The following is a 20,000-nucleotide window of genomic DNA, read 5'->3' as shown; positions in this document are numbered from 1 at the left end:
ATTCAGATTAAAGCAGGTATTTTTCGTTTGGTACTCTTCCATAAGTTTTAGCGCAACTACTAAAAACACTCAGAGAGATTATTGTTTAAAAATGTCGACAACCAATCACTTAATCATTTCAGCCCTAAGATTAATTAGAGTGGGCTTTCTTCGGTGTCACGATTGCGGAGCAGTTACACACAAAAACGCGAAGACGTTGGAAACCAATTTCTATTCTCTTTCTAAAGAGGAGAACGAAGATGAAGATTAATTAATTTCCATCCCTTACAAATCACTTTGTCTTTACTTTTTTTGTCATTGTTTTTTTAGTAAAGTTTTTAAAACGGTATCTCTTGTCCGGTTGCTAGCAAATATAAGTCGCCTGTTTCAGTTGATCCTTGTTAAGTTATTTTATGTTTTTATTGTTTTTATAATAATTAGTCAAGTTCTCTCTTCGGTTTTTTCCTGTAGAACTAATTTATATGCAACGGTGGGCTTGCGAACTCGCATAATTAACTGACTAAAAGATGCGTGAAACGCTGAGACTTAAATAGCTTTTCATTTCCTCGAGATGCACAGGAAGAAACGGTTTTGTAATAGTCAGACAAAATTTAAATAGAGAGTGTTCAGTTCTACTTTGTGTATGAGTGTATGTTTTGTTTATATATCCGAGTTTTAGCCTTAAATAAGAAGTTATAAGCTTAATTGAAATAGAGAGTTTTCAGTTCTATTTTGTGTATATTTTGTTGATATATCCGAGTTTTTAGCGCTAAATAAGTAGACATAAAAGCCGTTTCTCGCTTTGCTAGGTGATCGCTCCTCTTATTTCTTCTTTTTTTAAAATAGACGTTCAAACGGGGCTCAAGTTACTTAACGGGCAAGTCTTAGAGGCAAGCCTATTTTGCCTATTATGTTCTTCCATATGAAAAGAAACGACTATCCACTTAATTCTATTGGAAGAAGGTACTTAATTAGTATGAAGGAACGCATTTTTACCTAGCTAGCTAGACACTGACTAAGAACCTAATTAATATGGAGGAAAGCAGTGACTAGGCACTCGCTTAATTAGTATACAGGATTAGGCAATGACTAGGCACTTAATTAATATGAAGGAACGCAGTGATTAGGCACTCGCTCAATTAGTATACAGGATTAGGCAATGACTAGGCACTTGCTAGGCACTGACTAGGCACCAACGAGGCTTAATTCTAATGAACCATGACTACTATGGAGAAAACAACGGTGGGAGAAGAACTGGAAGAAAACCCTTACATCGAAATCATGGAATCCAAACAAACGGATGACGCCGTAGTATATGACGACGTTGTCCCTGACAAAAGAGGGACGCCATCGAAAGAACCTGCTCAGTCCTGCCAAGAGAATTTTCTTCAACTCCAGCAAATGTTGTACATTGTTACTGCCGTGGCGATCATTTCTCTCCTGACTGCTGCTGCATCTTTAGCTTTAGTATTAACAGTGATGAATTCCCAACAAACTACGGACTCCTTGAGATGCTCTGCAGATTGTGTTAGTAATGCTGCCGTCCAAGGTACACAAGTGGGGTTCGTATTTTGTAGTGATAGGCACAATAAGAGATTGTTGTGGTAGGAAGTAAAAACACACAGCTAGGATCCTGCATTTTCCCAAGTTATTACATAAATGGTAATTAACACAGATTTAGGTTAGGGTCCTTAAATAGGTTCTTATTTTGTGAAGAAAAAAATACATGGTAGCTAAGAGTATTTAGTGGTGTTCAGCTTATAATCATTCCTCAGGTAAAACCTGTAGACTGTACACTATTACAATTGCAGCAGAAGTAATAAGGAACCTATGTCTCCAAAGAGGATCCTGAATGTTTACTTTCCTTATTTGCCCAAGTGTACAGAATTTTTTCTAGTTTTTAGAAAAAAAAAACCTGTTTCAAATTTAAGGCTAAACAGGCGCGATTCTTCTATAGAGGGGGTCTAACTGGAAAATTTTAGCCGAACGAGTTCTTAAAAACTAGGTTCTTAGTCGCTGGTTTTTGTTGTTTTAATTGACTATATTTCTTCGTCAACCAAACACGTCTTTGATTTAGCTATTTGCAGACACACCACTTCAGGTACATAAACCTGTTGGCTCCATTTTCTTTCTTTTTTCTTGCATGTTCCCTTTAAAAGGTTTAAAGATGCTATTTTCATAACACATAGAAAACTTTTTGAATTTGGTTCAAGTCCTGTTTACATAGTCAAAAGCTCGTTACGAATAATTGCCTCTGGCGACAGAATTCTCTGAATTAAACTTGCTTTCGAAAGTAGAGAGATTTGTCTACATAACATATATTTTCAGGTTCAAGAAGCAATTATAGCGCTTCTTGAATTGCACGACTGCAAGGTAAACAACATAATATAACATTTCTTCTTTGCAGCTCAACTCCAAGGGGTACAGAAAAATATATCACACATGGTCGCGTCAGAGGTAGGTGCTACAACGAATCAGTACGCCGTGACAGTTGCTTGCTCCGGGTTATAAGCCTCCTGAATGAATTTATGAACGTAAATTCAGTCGCAGTTGCTTCATTTAACCGAAGCAGATTTCTGTCAGTAAGCTTGCGCAAAGTAAAACTGCGGCACACTTTCAGCATAGCATAGGATGTTCAGTTTTGGAAATGGAATGTGCAAACATATGAAGGTGTAAACACAGTAGTCACCTTTAAAAGGGAGAATATCAAATAACTCGAGTGTTAACAGTGGTATTAGAAAAAAAAGTAGCCGGCGATATTGTCAGTCTTAACGAGGTGCGTTTTGTAAATATACGCAAATATACATGCTCACAGGCTCTGAGCTTGTGTCGCGACAACTTTACCTGGAACTGAACCTATGCTGTAGATGTACGTCCAAACACAATGACAGTAAATAATTTTCCAAAAGGCTTAAGTTTTCTATTGTCGCATTCTTCCTAGATCCAAAACATCAGTGAGGTGCAAGGTCCTCCAGGCCTTCCAGGCTCTCCAGGTTTAAATGGATCTAAAGGTGACACAGGTCAACAAGGAGCCCAAGGACCAATGGGAGAGCAGGGTCTTCAGGGCGATAAAGGAGAACCTGGAGTCAAAGGTGATAGAGGAGCTAATGGCACTGATGGAGAACCAGGGAATCAAGGACCGCAGGGAATTAAAGGAGAAACAGGACCACAGGGACCTCAAGGAGCGGGAAACTTCAGCCAGTGTAGTTATAAAGAGGTACAAGGAACTCCGGTTTCATCTGGTAGTGTTGCAACTTCTAATGCTCAAGTTTTTGAGACAGCGGTTAGTCCTTTCATTTCTTTTACCATTTCAGATACATTTAACACTTGCAAATCTTGTGGCGTTGTAAACTATGAGTAGTTCCTTTTTTCATCGGCAACAATAGAGCGATTAATGATACTCAAGGGCGCATGAAAAATGACAGGGAGGGTAACAGATAGGGGGAAGTATCTCTCTCTTCTCTCGCGCGACGCTTTTCTTCTGTGGGTGGGGATTTTCACGGGCTGTCGCGTATTTCGCTCTCTATGCTAGGCCAGAGGAAACAAGAACGCTCTTAATAGCATTGAGTCTGGCTTGCTTGGAGATTAGATAGAAATGAGGAGGCGATTAGAACGCGAGCGGTCGTCCTTCTTTCCTCAGATCGAGCCACGCGCGACGAGCGAAAAAGTAAAATTATGTTCTCGACCTAATGTGACTCAAAAGAGAAATAAGAGACTGCTCGCAGTCTGGAGGGAAATAATGCTACGAGAAACATGATTTCCTCGCTAAAAGTTTTTCAGTTCCTACTTTATCGACGGTCGAGTATTCTTCAGGATATTTACTTTTTATATCGTATTCGATATATTTATATTACTGAATCGATTAGAACGCTTGTGTCAATACAGTAGAACCTCGATAACTCGAACTCGGATAACACGAATTTCCCTCTAACTAGGAACTAAATTTCCTTTCCTTTGATCAAAATTTCATTGAAATTTATTCCGGCCCGATAACTCGAATTTCCCCCCTACTCGAACTTGTTTTCGTTTCCCTTCAGATTTCGTTTTACCAAGGTTCTACTGTACTACTGTCAAGGAAACGTGATCATGATTTTGTCTTTTCTGCGTATATGTAACAACTTTTAGTAAAATCCAGCTAGTGGTCTATTATCAATGCTGCGTTCTGATTGGTTGAGTTACTACTAGGCTATATGTTATAGTCCACTAGTAGCGAAAAGCGCGGGCTTTTTGGCGGCAAAAAAGGATTCAAGTCTAGCTTTTACCTAGCTAAAATTTTTTTATTCTCGATATTTTTGACCAACCAGTTGGATTTTACTAATTAACAGTTATTCCTCGAGCCCTCATGGCCTCTGAGTCAATAACCCCTGACTCAGAGCCCATTCCGGCTCGAGGAATAATTGTTAAATACCTGACAAAAACAGTAAGGTAATATATTATAGCTATTTACTCAAGTATGAATCCATCGAAAATATTAAAAGCTTGAGGTCACAGCTTAAAGTTTTAGTTTTAGTAGCATTCTAATATGTATATGTGAAAGAAACAGTGTAGACTCACAGGCGGCCTCACTCATGTACAGTTACAATGTCTTATTTCAAGTGTTGTTTGTATGACTTACATTTTATACTGTAATCAACTCTCGTAAATTTTGTTGTTGTTATTATTATTGTTGTTGTTGTTTGAATAATTACATTTTTTCTGGTAACTTTTTTCTTGTGTGCAGGACAAGAAAATTCTGGGTGTTTCTTGCTCTACAAACAACGCTGCCGAGTATAATCTGCAAACACTACAAGTTGGACAACAATACACGTACATTTGCACCTGCAAGGGTCAATCATCCTTATTTCTAGGCAGTCAAATGTGGTGCAAAGTTCACTACTGGGAATGCCCTCTAACTACATAGGTACGCATGTCACATGCAGCTGTATCTTCGTTGAAACATTTTAGTTACCATTCCACACGCCTTCAGGCTGCAAGTAGGCCCTTGGAGAGACGCACTGGGAGGAGAGGACAAAGTAAATAACCATTATTAGTGGTGTAAGCTCTTTGTTTGTCTTGTCCCAATGCGGCCCTTGCTATCCAGCAATAAGACGGTTTTCTACAGTCTCTATTATCGTTTTTGAGAAAGGATTAATGGACACAGAGAGAGACGTATGCGATTTTGAGAGACAAAAGGGTGACTGTATCACTCATGATGAGCCTCTTCCTGGAAGCGGGTCAAACCTAGAAATGTCACGGTTTTGCCGCAGTTTAGAGATTTTTAGGACGCGCACCATAAGTCAGAAAAAGCCACATTCGATATATTTTAAAAATTCGAACATGACTCCGAGGCTTTAGGGTCAATAGAGGGTCTCAATGGGGTGGTGGCTTTTACGGTTATCGGCTAAACTTTTGGCTCTTTTACGGCTATCGGTTAATTTTTTTCAGTTACGGTTAACAAAAAAGTTAAAGATTAATTTCTTCTGTTTCAAAGAATAAAATATTAATCCTGTATTTTTTATATCTTTAAAGCAAAATAAAGGTCTTAGGATCATCTCGGGATGAAATGCCTCTTTTGAAAAATCTCAACGTTTGATAGATCATACTTTTTATAAAGTATTCCACTTCTAATATTATTTTACGCAAAGAAATGCCAATAGTCAATTTAAAACGCGAACGCCAAACTCAAGACCGGGCGCGTGACATTCATTTATAACAGAAATGGCCGTTTTCACACTAGAGACGGATGATTTGCGTGAGACGGGTTATCCGTTTGGTAATTCGCGTGAGATACCTAACACGTCTTAGTTTGAAAATGGAATGGTTTTAATTTTGAATGAACAATCCTCCTGACTTTATCCGTCAATTTTGGCGGACAGTTTGGATATGGATTATCCGTTTCAGATAGTCTGTGTACAGCCTGCGGCCCCCTCCCCTAAGAAAAATCAGAGAAGGGGTGTCTCTGGGGGAGGGGGCGTCTGTTCACAGGCTAGTCTCAGACGCGCGGATAATCCATTTCTAGTGTGAAAACAGCCATTAACAAAATTCCCGTGTCCAGTGTTTTTAATAATAGCGAAAGACTGTACAGAACGACTGTCTCCTGTTGCCTTGTCCGTAGGCCTCATTATTCCGCGCGGTTAATGCGTTTAGGGTCATGTGGTCCGAGCGAGATTTTTTCTCAGATATGCCACCGAAACTGTCTTGAAAAAGATTACGTGGGAAAACGCCTTGCAGGGACCAATGTCCATGTCTACTGCAGCGTCAGGGAAAAATAGGGAATTGCTGTTTATCGGCAACGTGTTTTACAAACAGTGACATATCTCTGCGTGTTGTTTCACTGGTATTTCGAGGGCTCGACCTTCTGAAAATCGCAAATATTAATTCCCAGCAAAAAGACAGATTTTCGCTATGGAAAACATTAGTTCTCCGAGACAGCAGCGAAAATGGAGTTTAGGTCTAGGTCAACACATAAAAGCTAGCTATATAGGCGCTTGACCTAACGTGCGTACGCAGTCAAAGTAGCCGGGAAATAGAAAACGTAACCATAAGTGAGTTTAGCACCTTCCTTAAATTAACAAACCTAGTTAGGGAACAATTTCTTTTACAGTTAACCTCTTTTTACCCTATTTACGGTTAACGGTTAAAATTTTTAATTTTTACGGCTGTCGACTAAATTTTAGGCCGTTTTACGCCTATCGGTTAACCCCATTGAGACCCGCTTATAAGCTCATGGTTAACAAAAAACAGTAGAATTATCCATTAAGCACTGATGGTAAGACCCTACAAGTCCTTGTGCAAATTCTCCATACTGATCTCCATACATCTCCTTGAAGAATTTTATTAAAAGATCGTAACATTTTTCTCTTTAGTGATCATTGATTAATTCTCAAAACCTTTTCTCTTTATGATGTCTTGATATTATATGGAGAAAACTGACGTTGGTCACTGATCTAATGTGTCCTTAACCCTTCATAATCTCTACGTATGCGAACCTCTAAGGCTGCATGAGTCATGAAAAAGGTGATTCAACGGAATTGAACGGTAAATTTATTTTAGAACCCAAGGCTATAAAATAACGAAATTGTAAATAATGCTTAAACCTTTATTTCTTATTGTCCAAGACGTTTCTCTTACTTTTGCAGTTGAAAATTAAAAAAGCGTTGCATTGTTTTAAAAAAACTCTCTTGACTGTATCTACAGCTGTCGTCAAGGAATTGGAAGTACATTTTCATTTTGAAATAAAATGGATCGACGTAAAATGAAAGACAACAACCAAAGATAAAAATCAGTAAACTGTTAGTATGCCTTTTTTCTGTATGATCATTGAAAGCAAATGCCGAGTTCTAAAGGCTGCTGTTTTGATTTCTTGTCAATCCGCCTAACGTGGAGAAAGGTACTAATAGTTCGTGCATGGGAAGGGGCAGAACACATCACCTCACGACCCCATCCCTAGTGTGTCCTTTTTTCTCTTTTCTTTTTTTTTAAAGACAGCAGCCTCTAGAAATCGGCGTTTGACCTCTAGAAATACGGAAAAACAAGGATGTGTGAAATGTCCTAATTTTAACATGTTTAAAGTAAATTCTCCTCACCAAGACGGGCAAAATATTTGGAAGCTACGTTGGATTCAATTGCACTCCAAAGTATCAAATTGAAGTTAAGGATCCGTAAAATGGAGTAGACGATAAATTTTACATTTAGGTATGCAAAATTTTATATTGTAGGTATGCAAAATGGGATAAGCTTTTAAGTTTTTTTAACCCTATCATTTTTGGCGAGACCTTGTGCTAAAATCTCATTGAAGGGTTTTTTTAGCATGAGGACGCTTTCAAACTGCCGGCAAAATTATTTAACAATTTCGTGATTGAAAATTCAATAAAAGTGCAAGACCAAGACATCTTATTGCCATTAGCTTTACGTGGTCACCGCCTTAACGAGTACAACAGAATGTTGGAGAAGTCGAGGGGGTTAAAACGAACGAATTGGTAAGCTGAATTTTTTCTCTTTTTTTCATATTTGTCTAAAGCATGATGCTCTAATGACGTAGACTCAAGGTGATAATATCATGATGACAGATCATAATGTTAGGCTACAGTGTTAATCACTCTTCTTTTAAGGAGCGATAATGACTTGTTTCAGCAACAGCTAGGTAGATTTCACACGTTACAAGATCGAAACACTCTTTTCTACTCCTTTTCGTGCCACCTACCCGGCCTTCTCCCCAAAGAATTAGGGTAGCTGCGAGCGAGTGCTTGCTCCAATTTTTCTCCCATAAAAACGCAAAAATTTCGGATTTAATTTGCTGGAATTTGGGATCAGATTGTGAAAGCTTTATGGAACAAAAGATCAAAATTTACTTCCATTAACAATTAGTCATCAGTGTTTTTGTTTCAATACAAAAGAAGAAAGTGGCAAAAGCAGTTTATGTTTGCATGAATCCGGTATATTTGCCATTATATCCAAGGAAATGTTTCATTGCTTGGTTTTCTTGTCACACAATAAACAATCAATCGACTTGACGTTATGGTCTGGGTGCTAATTTTGATGAAGTCAGCAATGTTCATCGTCATCCTTGAAAATGAGTCATTTGCTTTAAACTGTGTGGAACATGCATCACATGGATATATACTATACAAAGAGGAGACTATCTGCTCTTCCCCAAGCGGCTAAACCGCGAGTTGACTTTGTCGAGGGGACAATGGACACTAAAAAGGTCCATCCGAGAAAGTACATCCTTGACAAGATTGAACTCAAGGATAACGAAGAACTGGAAAAAGAAAGAAATGAAATAAGGTCCGCTTTTGGTGTTGGTAGCATAGTCGAAAAAAAATCCGACGAAAAATCAACTAGTGTCTTAACACACAGGAAGAGTTGGATCGCCGTTGGCCACAAAACTACCGCAAATACAAAAGAGGTCTTTCTCAGACGACTGGTGTTCGCCTTAATAACACTGGTGTTCTTGCTAGTAGTTACAAATGTTGCCTTGGTGGTAATTTTTGTGAAAACCAAATGTAAGGAATCGGAGGAAACAGGAACCATTAGCCATCAAGGTAAATAACTTCAAATTTCTTGAAAGTCATTGGCCTGGTCAAGTAGTTCTTTTTGCGCATTAAGCAGTTTCCCAGGATTAAGGCTATGGTGATTTGTATATTGCTTAATAATTAAAGTGGTTGTTGTGTTTTGGATATTCATTTTTACGTGAGGCTAGTGTCCGTCAATACTAGCCCTTTCAAGTTGTAGGTGCAACCTCGTCCCACTAAAAACGGTTCTAACCGTTGTTCTACTTGTGAACAATCCAGTACAGAGTCAATAAGTTTCATCAACTCAAAAATAACGTTGTTTTTCTTGTCGGACAAGACGGTTAAAAAGGCATAAACTTGTGCGCATTGTACAACTGTAAGTGAACTAGCGTAGAGAGTCTCAAAAGTTACACAATCAAAAAGAGTTTTCAAATGTTTATAGAATGTGTTACAATGTATTCGTGAAAACTAAGCAATGAGAGTACTTAAGAGGCATATTGATTCTCTACTGATTTTTATTTAAAAAAAAAACACTTTTCTTCGATCACCGAATTTTCATGGGCAGTGCATGCTTGCGATCGTTCTTGGGTTTTGATCAGTCGTTTACGGTAGTGACTGATAATTGGTCTCAGTGGTCACTCGGTTCAATATGAAAGCCCCATAGCTTTCATAGTGCTTTGATAGCTTATTGCTCACCTGGTGCTTATCTGTCCTCAGCTTCGCTCGAAAAGCTTCAAGAAAGTGTTACAAATGAGGCATTGGCCAGGCTAAACGCCCTCGAAGTAAATATGACCAGCCTACAGCAGAAATTTGTAAGTTAATTTTTGGTGCTCTTTACATAGGAAATGCGTCATCACATATAGTACACGAATTGCCAGTAACAATTTATTGTAGTCAGCCTTTCATTTCATGGGTATTATTTATTGGGTAGAATTCGTATCTTGAGACAGCCTAACAAATTTTCCAATGTATTTAGGAGACCGTCGTTGGATGACTCTGGTAGCTAGTTGCACATGCCTTAGCTTACTAATAAAAATGCCCTCACAGAAATATTACATCTAAAGGGCTTTCAAGAAGTAACATATAAACTAGGGGTACCTTCCGGCAAGTGCCAACGAGGCGAATTCGTTTATCCTTTGTGAAATGTGCCTATTCAGATCTTCGCGATATTTTTTTCCCATAATTTCAGAGGTTTACAATGGATTCCGCTATAGAAAAGGATGGCACCAAACTTCAAAACAACAACTTTGGCACACTCTAGGCTGTCACTTTTATTAAACAATAACAACACAGCTTGAAGCTTTGTTGGTAATGAGTAAGTTAGCACTTGTGTTTCATGGAAAATTCCATTGTATCAAAACTATAAACGTTAGAAAGAAAAATATAGTTCAAATGAGGCCTTTGACTGCTGAAATTAAAAATAATAATTAAATTCCGAGCAACAGCGTCATCAGGGATAAGAAAAATATTTCGCGTGGTAATATACATAAGAAAAAGTTGGTGTAAAATTAAATATGTGAAAAGCGCAAGAATGGGGCGGAATGTATCAGAGGTATAAAAATATAAACTTAAATAAAATACAAAGATCTAATGAGCGAGTGTCGCAGTTCAAAGGTTCTCTTGAAAGGCATAATGATAGTCTTCAAAACAAAAGGTTCGCAAATTCGTTGCATTCCTCATGGGAGTTTTGGGCTGTCTCAATGTAAATAAAAAAAACATGCTGGTTGACAAAATCTAAAGACATGAATAAATTCTAAAAAAGGTCCGCAAATACGTTGAGGACTGGCTCAATGCAAATCGATCTGCGAAGAACACGCTGGTTCTGATTAAGTTTTGAGAATATAACCCTATACCTTGATCAACTACGCTTAAAATTCAATTCACAAAGCAAAAGACAACACGCAAAACCCTGGTTCTGAGTCGAGAAGCGAACGCGCTACCTCATTGTAAATCGAGCTGCAAAGAATAAGCTGGTTCTGACAAAAATTTGAGCGTAAAACCCTATTTCTTGATCAGCTGCTGCTTTAAACACAATTTATAAAGCAAACCAGAGCACTAATTGCCCTTTCAAACTAGAAATCGTATTAGAGCTTGCTCACCTGTTAGGTCCTCTTGAACAGACAACGAACAGCTGCCCACTTAATCACCCACTTTCGGACCACGAGTTGTAAATACAAGACTATGACGTCACTACGCAAATATGGGGTTTCACTTACACCCAAATATGGTCAAAAATGCAAATTTTAGAGGGTTACGCAAAATTTCGCAGCGAGTTCCCTTCAGTTTCATTCTTATGATCCGTCGATGTGCATGTTAAAGTTTAGCACCTAGGCACCAAAGAATACTTTCTACGTCGGCAGTAGTGTCTAGTTAAGCTCTATTTCAAGATTGAGTCGAATTTCTAGTAGCAACACTGAAATTATAAGGAAACTTAGCCATATTTATAGTTTTGTAAATTACATTCATTTTATGTTCTTTGAACGATAAAATGCAATCAACATACTGCAAAAGTGTGTTCGTGTCGGTTTCTTTTTTCGAGGGCATACTTTTACATGTTGTTTTTTTCCTTAGATGGAGAATATTAGCGAGAGGCTTAATGTCATTAATACAAGTTTCTTTCAAGATTTGATGTCAGTGGAAAGAACTTTTGAATCACAAGTAAGTGCCGACCCTACCAATGTTTCTCAGTTCACAATTTCGCTTGTTGTGGAGGCTTTTTAAATAGTGATGGACTTGTAGAGTTTTTTTTGCGAGATTACTGCTGATTAAATACTCTTACTTTTATGGGCAATTTGGCATATAAAAGCTACTTACTAGAAGCAGGAACTGATAAGTAGCTGGTTGTAACATTAATAGTCAGAGCTCTGTTCTTTTCCCTTTTTCCTCACCCAAACCCGAAGGCCTATTCACAGGCTACATAAGCAAGAGCATATCCAGTCTGGAATAGACGTTCCGTATTATTTGGTCAAGTAAGTATCGGCTTCGAACTGCCAATCATTTGATTTCGGAATTCCAACGCACCTTGACAATACCAGTGGAGGCTTTGTGCCAACTCAGGGAAAACAAAAAGGAAAATAAAAGGTATAAATCAACACTTACTTTTGAATCAGAAGTTGTTCTCACATAAGACAGCTCGCCAAAAAAACGTACGGAAGCATCAAGCCTCTGGCTGATATTCTGAAGCTGAAAAAGTATTAAAAACAACGTTATACGACGACATATTATGGCATTAGGGCTTTGAACTACCTTATTATAAACCTCATTTATCTCATTCAAGCTAGGTCCATGAAGAGAATAACTGGACCGTCGTTATCATATATTTACTATTGCAGCTCGACGATTACCTGTTATAAAGTGATTAAATTCTTTGCCGATATGATTCTTTCCAGATCCAAAACATTAGCAAAGCCCCAGGTCCTCCCGGCCTTCCAGGCTCTCCAGGCCCTCCAGGTCTTAATGGATCTAAAGGTGACACAGGCCCACAAGGAGCTAAAGGTCCACAGGGAGACCAAGGTATTCCGGGCAATAAAGGAGAACCGGGTCTCAAAGGTGATACTGGGATAAACGGTACGAATGGTGTCAACGGATCTAAAGGTGATCAGGGTCCTCGAGGGGAGAAGGGAGATCATGGAGTGAAAGGTGACGCAGGCGCAAATGGTACCGATGGTGTTACAGGACAAAAAGGTGATGCAGGTGTTCAGGGTGACAAAGGAGAACCAGGGGTTCAAGGACAAAAAGGAGAAATAGGAGAAATAGGACCACAAGGACCTCAAGGAGCTGGAAATTTAAGCCTGTGCACCTATAAGGAAATTCAAGGCAATACGACCACACCTACTGCGTCTGCAATTGCTGAAGCGGAAGTAATAGAAGCACTGGTAAGTAGGCTTTTTTTGTGTGTTTCTTCCATTTCATTTCTACCCCGACCCGAGTACGCGGTATGGTATGTGTCGTGTAGAGTTTGAAAAAGCCCATAAGCGATGTTCACCACAATACCTGTCTCTCAAATGCAATTTTGTAACAAAGATTAAGAAAACAACAACACCAAAAGATAAAAACGTCCATCACGACCACAGATCGTGGGCATGGGGTATCAATTTGCTTTGGTCATTGCTAGCAGTGCATAAATTTTATAGTTTTGGCTTTCATACTTGATCTATTTTCGGCAACGGTACCTTTAACGAAGTAGTAAGATGGCGCTCTATTTCTGCTTTTTACAGAATTAGGGAGGTTATATTTCGCCTCAATGATAAACGTGCAGGTTACAGTGTACTATTAAAGGCTTAGCTTAGCACGTAACTTGTTTTTACTTCGTACGTTTAACAGAGTTCTCTTCGGGTAATTTTCGATTGCGTTGACTTCTCTTTAATTATCTAAACCTCTAAAACATTTAATGACTAAGAGCAATCCGATTGGAGATTAACTGGTTACAATTCAAGTTTTTAATATCTTATTGTTGTTCCGTGACACAGGACAGAAGAATTTTGGGCGTTTCCTGCTCTACAAACAACGCTGCAGAGTATAATCTCCAAACAATTCAAAGCGGACTACAGAATAAATATCTTTGCACGTGCAGGGGACAGTCATCCTTATTTTTTGCGATGCCGATGTGGTGCAAGATTCATTACTGGGAATGTCCATTAACGACGTAAATCACATTTGTCGTCTTCAAGAGGACAGCCAGCATTTCTGAAAGAATCTATTGGAGTACGGCAGCGAAAGTAAATAATATGTAATCAATCGCGCCGTGTAAGGGTATCCGGATTCCGGAATCTGGGAAATTTTGCTTGCGGAACCCGCAACTGCCTGGGCTTTGGAAAAGGAAATACAGCTCCAGAAATCCGGAATCCAGTACCAGAAATCCAGAATCCAGTAACTGGAATCCTGAATTTACGGCATGGAATCAAGAATCCAAGACTGCCTTGGATTTCCTTACATGGGGCGATCTAGCTTTCAAATAACGTTTGAAAATTTTGATAAAAAATTATAATAGGACGAAAGATTTTGTGAAAAACACGTTTTAAGCTAGTTTCAATAATCCGGAAACCACTACACACGGGCGGGAGTTTGTGTTGTCGATAGTTTGTAGTTGTGTGAGCGACGAAGGCAAGAGATGAATTTTAACTAGTATATGAAATAAATTAAACTCTGTTAGTGACGCCCACTTTCTCACACTAAGGTTTCACTGTATTGTACCATAGTTATTAGAGGAGAATGGTTATGAAAAGTGGCAAACATCAATGATAAAAACAACATTACTGCAGTTTATGTTGGAAGCACCCTGAAAGTGCACAATCCTTAGTTTTCGGTTAGCAAATTGCTACGGAATAAATTAATGCAACGTTTCTATTGGTCAATACAATCAAAATGAAAGGAATGCTTTTGAACGTTGTGCACTTTCAGGTCCACAAAAACATATAACAAAGGAGTCGGACGGGTTTCATAACCATTCCACTCAACTAACTATGATTGTACTGAGTTATAAAGCAAATCTGCCAAGCTCTCATCTCCAGTTCTTCTTTGAAGAATTAACTACAGAGGTAGATAAGTGCCGGGCAAAGAAATCCTTCCTTCAGGCAAAGCTTCAGAGGGAAAATTTCTTCGCGGGTCAACAAAAACCTCTCACTTAACTTGCAACCATGAAAACTCAGTCTCAGTCGGTGCGATTCAATAAACGAAGACATTAAGTAAAATCCTTTCCTTTGACAACGGAAACAGAGGACTGGATCTAACTGTTTTTTTTTTCTACTTTGTATTCCTTTTATTATAACATGTAAATATCAATTAAAAGAATTAATTTACACATTATGTCACTACCTAAAAGAAATGTAAATAAAGTTTTTGTTGTGATCGTTGCAATTGTTGACATTGTTAGATATTGGTTGTACGGGATGGGCAAGAAACTCCTTCCGTTAACCTCTAGACCTTCCGTTAAACGTTTTCAGGACAAACCAAACTGTCGTCTTACTTAAATCTAAAAAATCTGCTCAAAGCTTGTAAACATATTATCTGGTACAAATGTCAGTAATTTGTTGTACCGAGATTCATGGTAACGGTTGCGCTTTGTGCCGGTACACTGTAGTATTGGTCATAAACTCACATTTTTAGGAGACGCTTAAGTCACAAATAAGGGCAGAAATATTATAATCGTCATTATAAACTGTTCCCTGTCACAGAGAACTCCTTGCTGGTGAGAATTATCAACGATTATAAACGGTAAGCCGTCTGGAAATAAACCGCCTACAAGGAAGACGAACGAGAAATTGTGCAGGCAACGACAAACACAGAGGGAACTTTTCCTTTCAAGTAGTTACAGCCGAACAGGCAGCGACCAACAAAATCCAACCAAATATACACACCGGCTGTTTAAAATGAGAATTGGTTGAGGTTTCAATAGATCTAAATGCAGGAGTCTGTGCCCAATTAAATAAAACTTTTACGAGAGTAATTTTTAATTGTAGCCATTGTTTGAGAGTCTGAGAACAACACTTGTAAATTACACTTGTAAAAGCTTTATTGATTTGACCCTTGGTTTCAAGGAAAGAAGTAATATTGCCTTTCTCGTACAGTGAGACAGTCCCTCGTCAGCGAAACAGGTTCAAACAGGGAAGAGTGATTGAGGTTTGCGGGGCGATAGCCGAAGGACAAAATTTCACACAATTAGCCCATACCATAGAGCTGAGGGATTGTTGATAATGACAACTCGGGTAACGACTAATTAATTTTTAATTCTATTGCTTCTCAGCTGTGTTTGGTACCTTGAAAGGGATAAATGAATTTTAGGCCACGTCCACGGAGGGAGATAGGGCATCGTTTCGGGATGTTTTTGAAATTGTAAATTCATGGCGAACACTCCCGCCCTTACGTACTATAGGGAATTACTCCCCCCCCCCCCCTCCTCCCTTCTCCCTGGGAAGAGTGTAAACAACCAGTCCACATACCTTGAGTAACAATTGTCTTTATATAATATTCCGTATTCTTACAATTGTTTTAACGTTTGTTAATTTCAATTAACTTTACACTTGAATATGACGGTGTATTTACATCATCAAAATATTCTCCACTAAGAAAAAATATGTACGGTAATTAAAGGCACACCTTTGTTTTCTGCGTTCATAAGGACAAATGGATAAATTTCTTAAACCTTTTAAGCAACAAGTCATTTATTACGTACTTTATTAAGAATAGCCAAAGAGCTACCTTAATTTTTTTCAGTCGTAGTAACAACAGGCTGTGTAAACTCCAGATATATAAGGTTAAGAGTTTCCGCAAGATTTGTCAGTCAGCCCTTGTTTAATTTGAAATTTTTATTGCTTTTTCAGTTCGTAATTGTATAGATTAAAATACAATGGTAGCTAAAACTTGTGATTTTATTCATAGAAACCTTTTCATAGGGGTTTGCTCTTTCCGATATTTTGAGCCATTGAATAGGCTGAAAGTAATGTCATGTCAAAAGCAAAAGAACGTAAATATGTTCCTGGGCTTTTTAGGCATTACAGCGAAATTATAAGAATTAAGTTATGTAAACTATGGTCAATTCCGTATCGAGGTAATAAATAAAAAAAACATCGTCTTTTTATCATTAAAATAAGTAGAAGTAAATACTCCAAAAAATATTATGGATTATCCATATACAATCTATAAAAAGAAAAAATTCTGGCATGGAGATTTAAAACATCAATCGTCGCCAATAAAAAATAATAATAAAATACAATTAGCAAAGGCAACCTGGGATATTCACTAATTGGTCATAACACAACAGGCCATAAGTGGCCCAGTAGATTGGCGAGTAGCCTCTACGCTTTCAATGAGTCTATGAAGCTATAAAAGAACCTTTTATCGTGATCGAAATTCTCATTAAAAATATTCAAATTTACATTTTGTTTGCCTTTTGCTTTTGTGATATTAGATGCATATACACTGTACATGTGGTTGGAAAAGTACGTTCTCAAATTAAATCAGAACTTAACCTATTAAGGTTACCTTTTTTGCTATGGCTCTAACTCTGGTAACCCTGACTGTATACTGGTTTAACCTGAGGACGGTTAGTCAATCAATTGTAAAATAATGGCACTTATTAATCTATTCACAGGGCCATGTTGGATATACGACGGTAACTTGGAGCAAGGAGAGGGTATAGTATATGTACAAATATGGTAACTTTCGAGTGTCTACATGCCGTAGCCATAGGGAAACTACCAAAGTGAATAATTGTAGAGTAAAGGGAATAGTGTCTGAATTTCCCTTTCAGTTCTACAATGTTGCCAGATTTAGGGCGCATTCCAAAGGTCAGGACTGGCCACCCAGACAAGTATTAAAGAGGGTTTTTTTAAGAGTTTTTCGCTTAAGACTGTCGTGCATATTATTATAGAATAAGGCAGGATCTGGCGTGAAAGTTCTGATTGATAGTGGAATTTTCTTTACGGCTAGACTAGTCTGGCCAGCCATTTCTGGTGCACGTCCTTAGCATCTCTAAACTGCGGCGAAACAGTGACATTTCTAAGTTTGACCCGCTTCCAAGAAGAGGTTCATTGACTGATACAGTCACTCTTTTGTCTCTCAAACCCTCATACGTCCCTCTCTGCGTCCGTTCATCCATTCTCAAAACGTAGTAGGCCCATTAACATGGTACAAGTTCGCCTTATTGCTGGATAGCAAGAGACGCATTGGGACAAGACAAACAAAGAGCTTACACCACTTATAGTGGTAATTTATTTTGTTCTCTTCTCCCACTGCGTCTATCCAAGCCACTACTTGCAGCCTGAAGACGTCTGGAATGCTAACTAAAATGTTTCATCAAAGATACAGCTGCATGTGACATGCGTACCTATGTAGTTGGAGGGCATTCCCAGTAGTGAACTTTGCACCACATTGAACTGGCCCGAAATAAGGATGATTTACCCCTGCAAGTGCAAAGATACTTGTATTGTTGTCCAACTGGTACTCTTTCTAGATTGTACTCTTTAGCGTTGTTTGTAGAGCAGGAAACGCCCAGAATTTTCTTGCCCTACACATCAAGAAAGAAAAGTACATGAGAAAATGTGATTATTCAAACAACAACAACAATAATAATAACAACAAATTTACGAGAGTTGATTACAATATAAAATGTGCGTCATATAAACTTCACTTAAAGTACAACATTGTGACTCCGCCTGTGAGTCTGCACTTTTTCTTTCACATATACACATTAGAATGCTACTACAACTAAAACTTAATCTGTGACCTCAAACTTTTAATATTTTCAATGAATTCATAATTGACTCAAATAGCTATAATATATAACCTTGCTGTTTTTGTCAGGTAATAGTCGTTACACATGCGCCGAGATTAATTACTTAAGACAACATTAAGATTACGTCATTTAGTTTTGTTTGCTGGCATTCACATTTGAGTATTCGATATTGGGATATATGTAACAACTATGCTTAGGGAATTTTTCAGACGTAGCATAGCGAGCGAAATACGCGACAGCCCGTGAAAATACCCACCCACAAAAGAAAGGCGTCGCGCGCGAGAGAAGATAGACTACGAGCTGTCTCTCTTTTTTCTTGGTCCGTCGGGCAAAACGCCCGAGACACGCAAATGACCACGCGCGTGACTGAAGGCTCGAGACAGGAGAGGCGCGCGGCTTTGCCGCTCAATGCTCGCGCGCGCGTGCACTCTACTTACTAAATCTGAAGAAAAAGAGAGACTGCTCGCAGTCTAGAGAGAAGACAGACACTTCTCCATGCCTGTTACCTTCCGAGTCATTTTTCATGGGCGCTTGCGAATCATTATTCGCTCTATTATTCCAGATGAAATAAGGAACAACTCATAGTCTTCAACGCTACACAATTTGCAAATGCTAAATGTACTTGAAATGGTAAAAAAATGAAATGACTAACCGCTGTCTCAAAAGCTTCAGCTTCAGCACTTGCCAAACTACCAGGTGAAACCGGAGTTCCTTGTTTCTCTTTATAACTACACTGGCTGAAGTTTCCTGCTCCTTGAGCTCCCTGTGGTCCTTTTTCTCCTTTACTTCCTTGAGGTCCTTGAGGCCCAGGATTTCCTTTGTCACCCTGAGGGCCTGTATCACCTTTTAGCCCGGCAGCACCGTCGGTACCATTAAATCCCCGATCACCTTTGACCCCTGGATCTCCTTTGTCCCCTTGAACACCTCGGTCTCCCTGTGGTCCTAAGGATCCTGCAGGACCTCTGTTACCTTTTGATCCATTAACACCTGGTGGCCCTGTGGGGCCCTGCAACTTGCTTATACTTTGGACCTACAAAATTAATTCATGATAAATGCATTATGCATTTTTTATTTTAATCAGATACAACCAGTAAAGCAAAATATTCTGGTAACATTTATCCTAACATGAGTGTGAATTTTTTAGTCTATTAAAAGGTTTACGATTAATGTGAACATTGAACCAGCAACAAAAAAATTACCTGAGCGCTCAGAGAACTGTTGATTGTGTTAAGAAGTGTTTGAAGCGAATTGTCAGCATTTAAGAGGTTTTGAGCAGTGCTATTTAACTGTAAAATAAAATATGTAACGACAAAGTTAGTCAATCAACAAAGTGTTGGTATCCACCCACAGGAGAGCGAAAATAGAGCATGAATTCTGCTGAAGATCGGCAACCTCGTCCCCAGGGCGCTTTTCCCTGGCTTTGTATGAGGTGGGCCAGGGAAAAGCGCCCTGGGGACGAGGTTGGAAGATCGGATAAAAGATGTCGTTCTTTTTCAACAAGAGAACGCTTACAGTGGAATTCCGTCTCGCCTGCTTGGAGATTAGATCGAGAAACGAGGAGACGATTAATGCCACAAGAAACATGATTTACTCCCTAAAGGTTTTTTACTTCCTACTTCATCGACGTCGATACTTTTTATTTGTTTCTGAATTTATTTAGTACGCGTGTTAGCAACGACCAGAAATACCTCTCCAGTAGCAGGCTATATGCGTGTATAAATACACGAAAGCTTTATTAAGCTTTCTTCGCAAAACGTGCGTGGCTTTGATCATGCAACGATTCTTAGTCCCAGTTT

The 20,000-nt window shown here is 38.7% G+C and overlaps 3 protein-coding genes across 3 annotated transcripts in view; 2 read left to right on the top strand and 1 right to left on the bottom strand.

The window, feature by feature from the left end:
• Positions 1-1,197: 1,197 nt before the first annotated feature.
• On the top strand, positions 1,198-13,621 carry LOC140943433 (uncharacterized). The gene is made up of 6 exons (XM_073392517.1): positions 1,198-1,528; positions 8,616-9,002; positions 9,690-9,784; positions 11,544-11,630; positions 12,362-12,847; positions 13,442-13,621. Exons 1-6 carry the CDS (start codon positions 1,198-1,200, stop codon positions 13,619-13,621), a joined length of 1,566 nt encoding a protein of 521 aa, XP_073248618.1.
• On the top strand, positions 2,255-5,066 carry LOC140943550 (uncharacterized). Its single transcript, XM_073392641.1, has 3 exons — positions 2,255-2,436; positions 2,921-3,262; positions 4,700-5,066. Exons 1-3 carry the CDS (start codon positions 2,422-2,424, stop codon positions 4,877-4,879), a joined length of 537 nt encoding a protein of 178 aa, XP_073248742.1. The 5' UTR covers positions 2,255-2,421; the 3' UTR covers positions 4,880-5,066.
• Positions 13,622-17,536: 3,915 nt separating the features above from the next.
• LOC140943545 (uncharacterized) overlaps positions 17,537-20,000 on the bottom strand; it is an 8,724-nt gene continuing 6,260 nt past the window's right edge. The window contains exons 5-7 of the mRNA XM_073392635.1: positions 19,404-19,490; positions 18,857-19,234; positions 17,537-17,976 (exon numbers count right to left, since the gene is read on the bottom strand). Coding sequence (XP_073248736.1) covers positions 17,797-17,976; positions 18,857-19,234; positions 19,404-19,490 — 645 coding nt within the window. The 3' untranslated portion in view covers positions 17,537-17,796. The remainder of the gene's footprint in view (positions 17,977-18,856; positions 19,235-19,403; positions 19,491-20,000) is intronic.

This window comes from Porites lutea, chromosome 7 (genome assembly GCF_958299795.1).
Source record: "Porites lutea chromosome 7, jaPorLute2.1, whole genome shotgun sequence".
In the NCBI taxonomy this organism is placed as follows: domain Eukaryota; kingdom Metazoa; phylum Cnidaria; class Anthozoa; order Scleractinia; family Poritidae; genus Porites; species Porites lutea.
The sequence above is the reverse complement of the archived record's forward strand: the minus strand, read 5'-3'. Positions and strand labels throughout refer to the sequence as shown.

Excerpts from the sequence above, each read along its gene's own strand:
- LOC140943550 (XM_073392641.1), top strand. Across the intron at positions 3,263-4,699 it reads CTCAAGTTTTTGAGACAGCG|GACAAGAAAATTCTGGGTGT; the intron begins GTTAGTCCTTTC and ends TCTTGTGTGCAG.
- LOC140943433 (XM_073392517.1), top strand. The coding sequence starts at position 1,198 with ATGACTACTATGGAGAAAACAACGGTGGGAGAAGAACTGGAAGAAAAC. Across the intron at positions 9,785-11,543 it reads CCAGCCTACAGCAGAAATTT|ATGGAGAATATTAGCGAGAG; the intron begins GTAAGTTAATTT and ends TTTTTTCCTTAG. Across the intron at positions 12,848-13,441 it reads CGGAAGTAATAGAAGCACTG|GACAGAAGAATTTTGGGCGT; the intron begins GTAAGTAGGCTT and ends TCCGTGACACAG.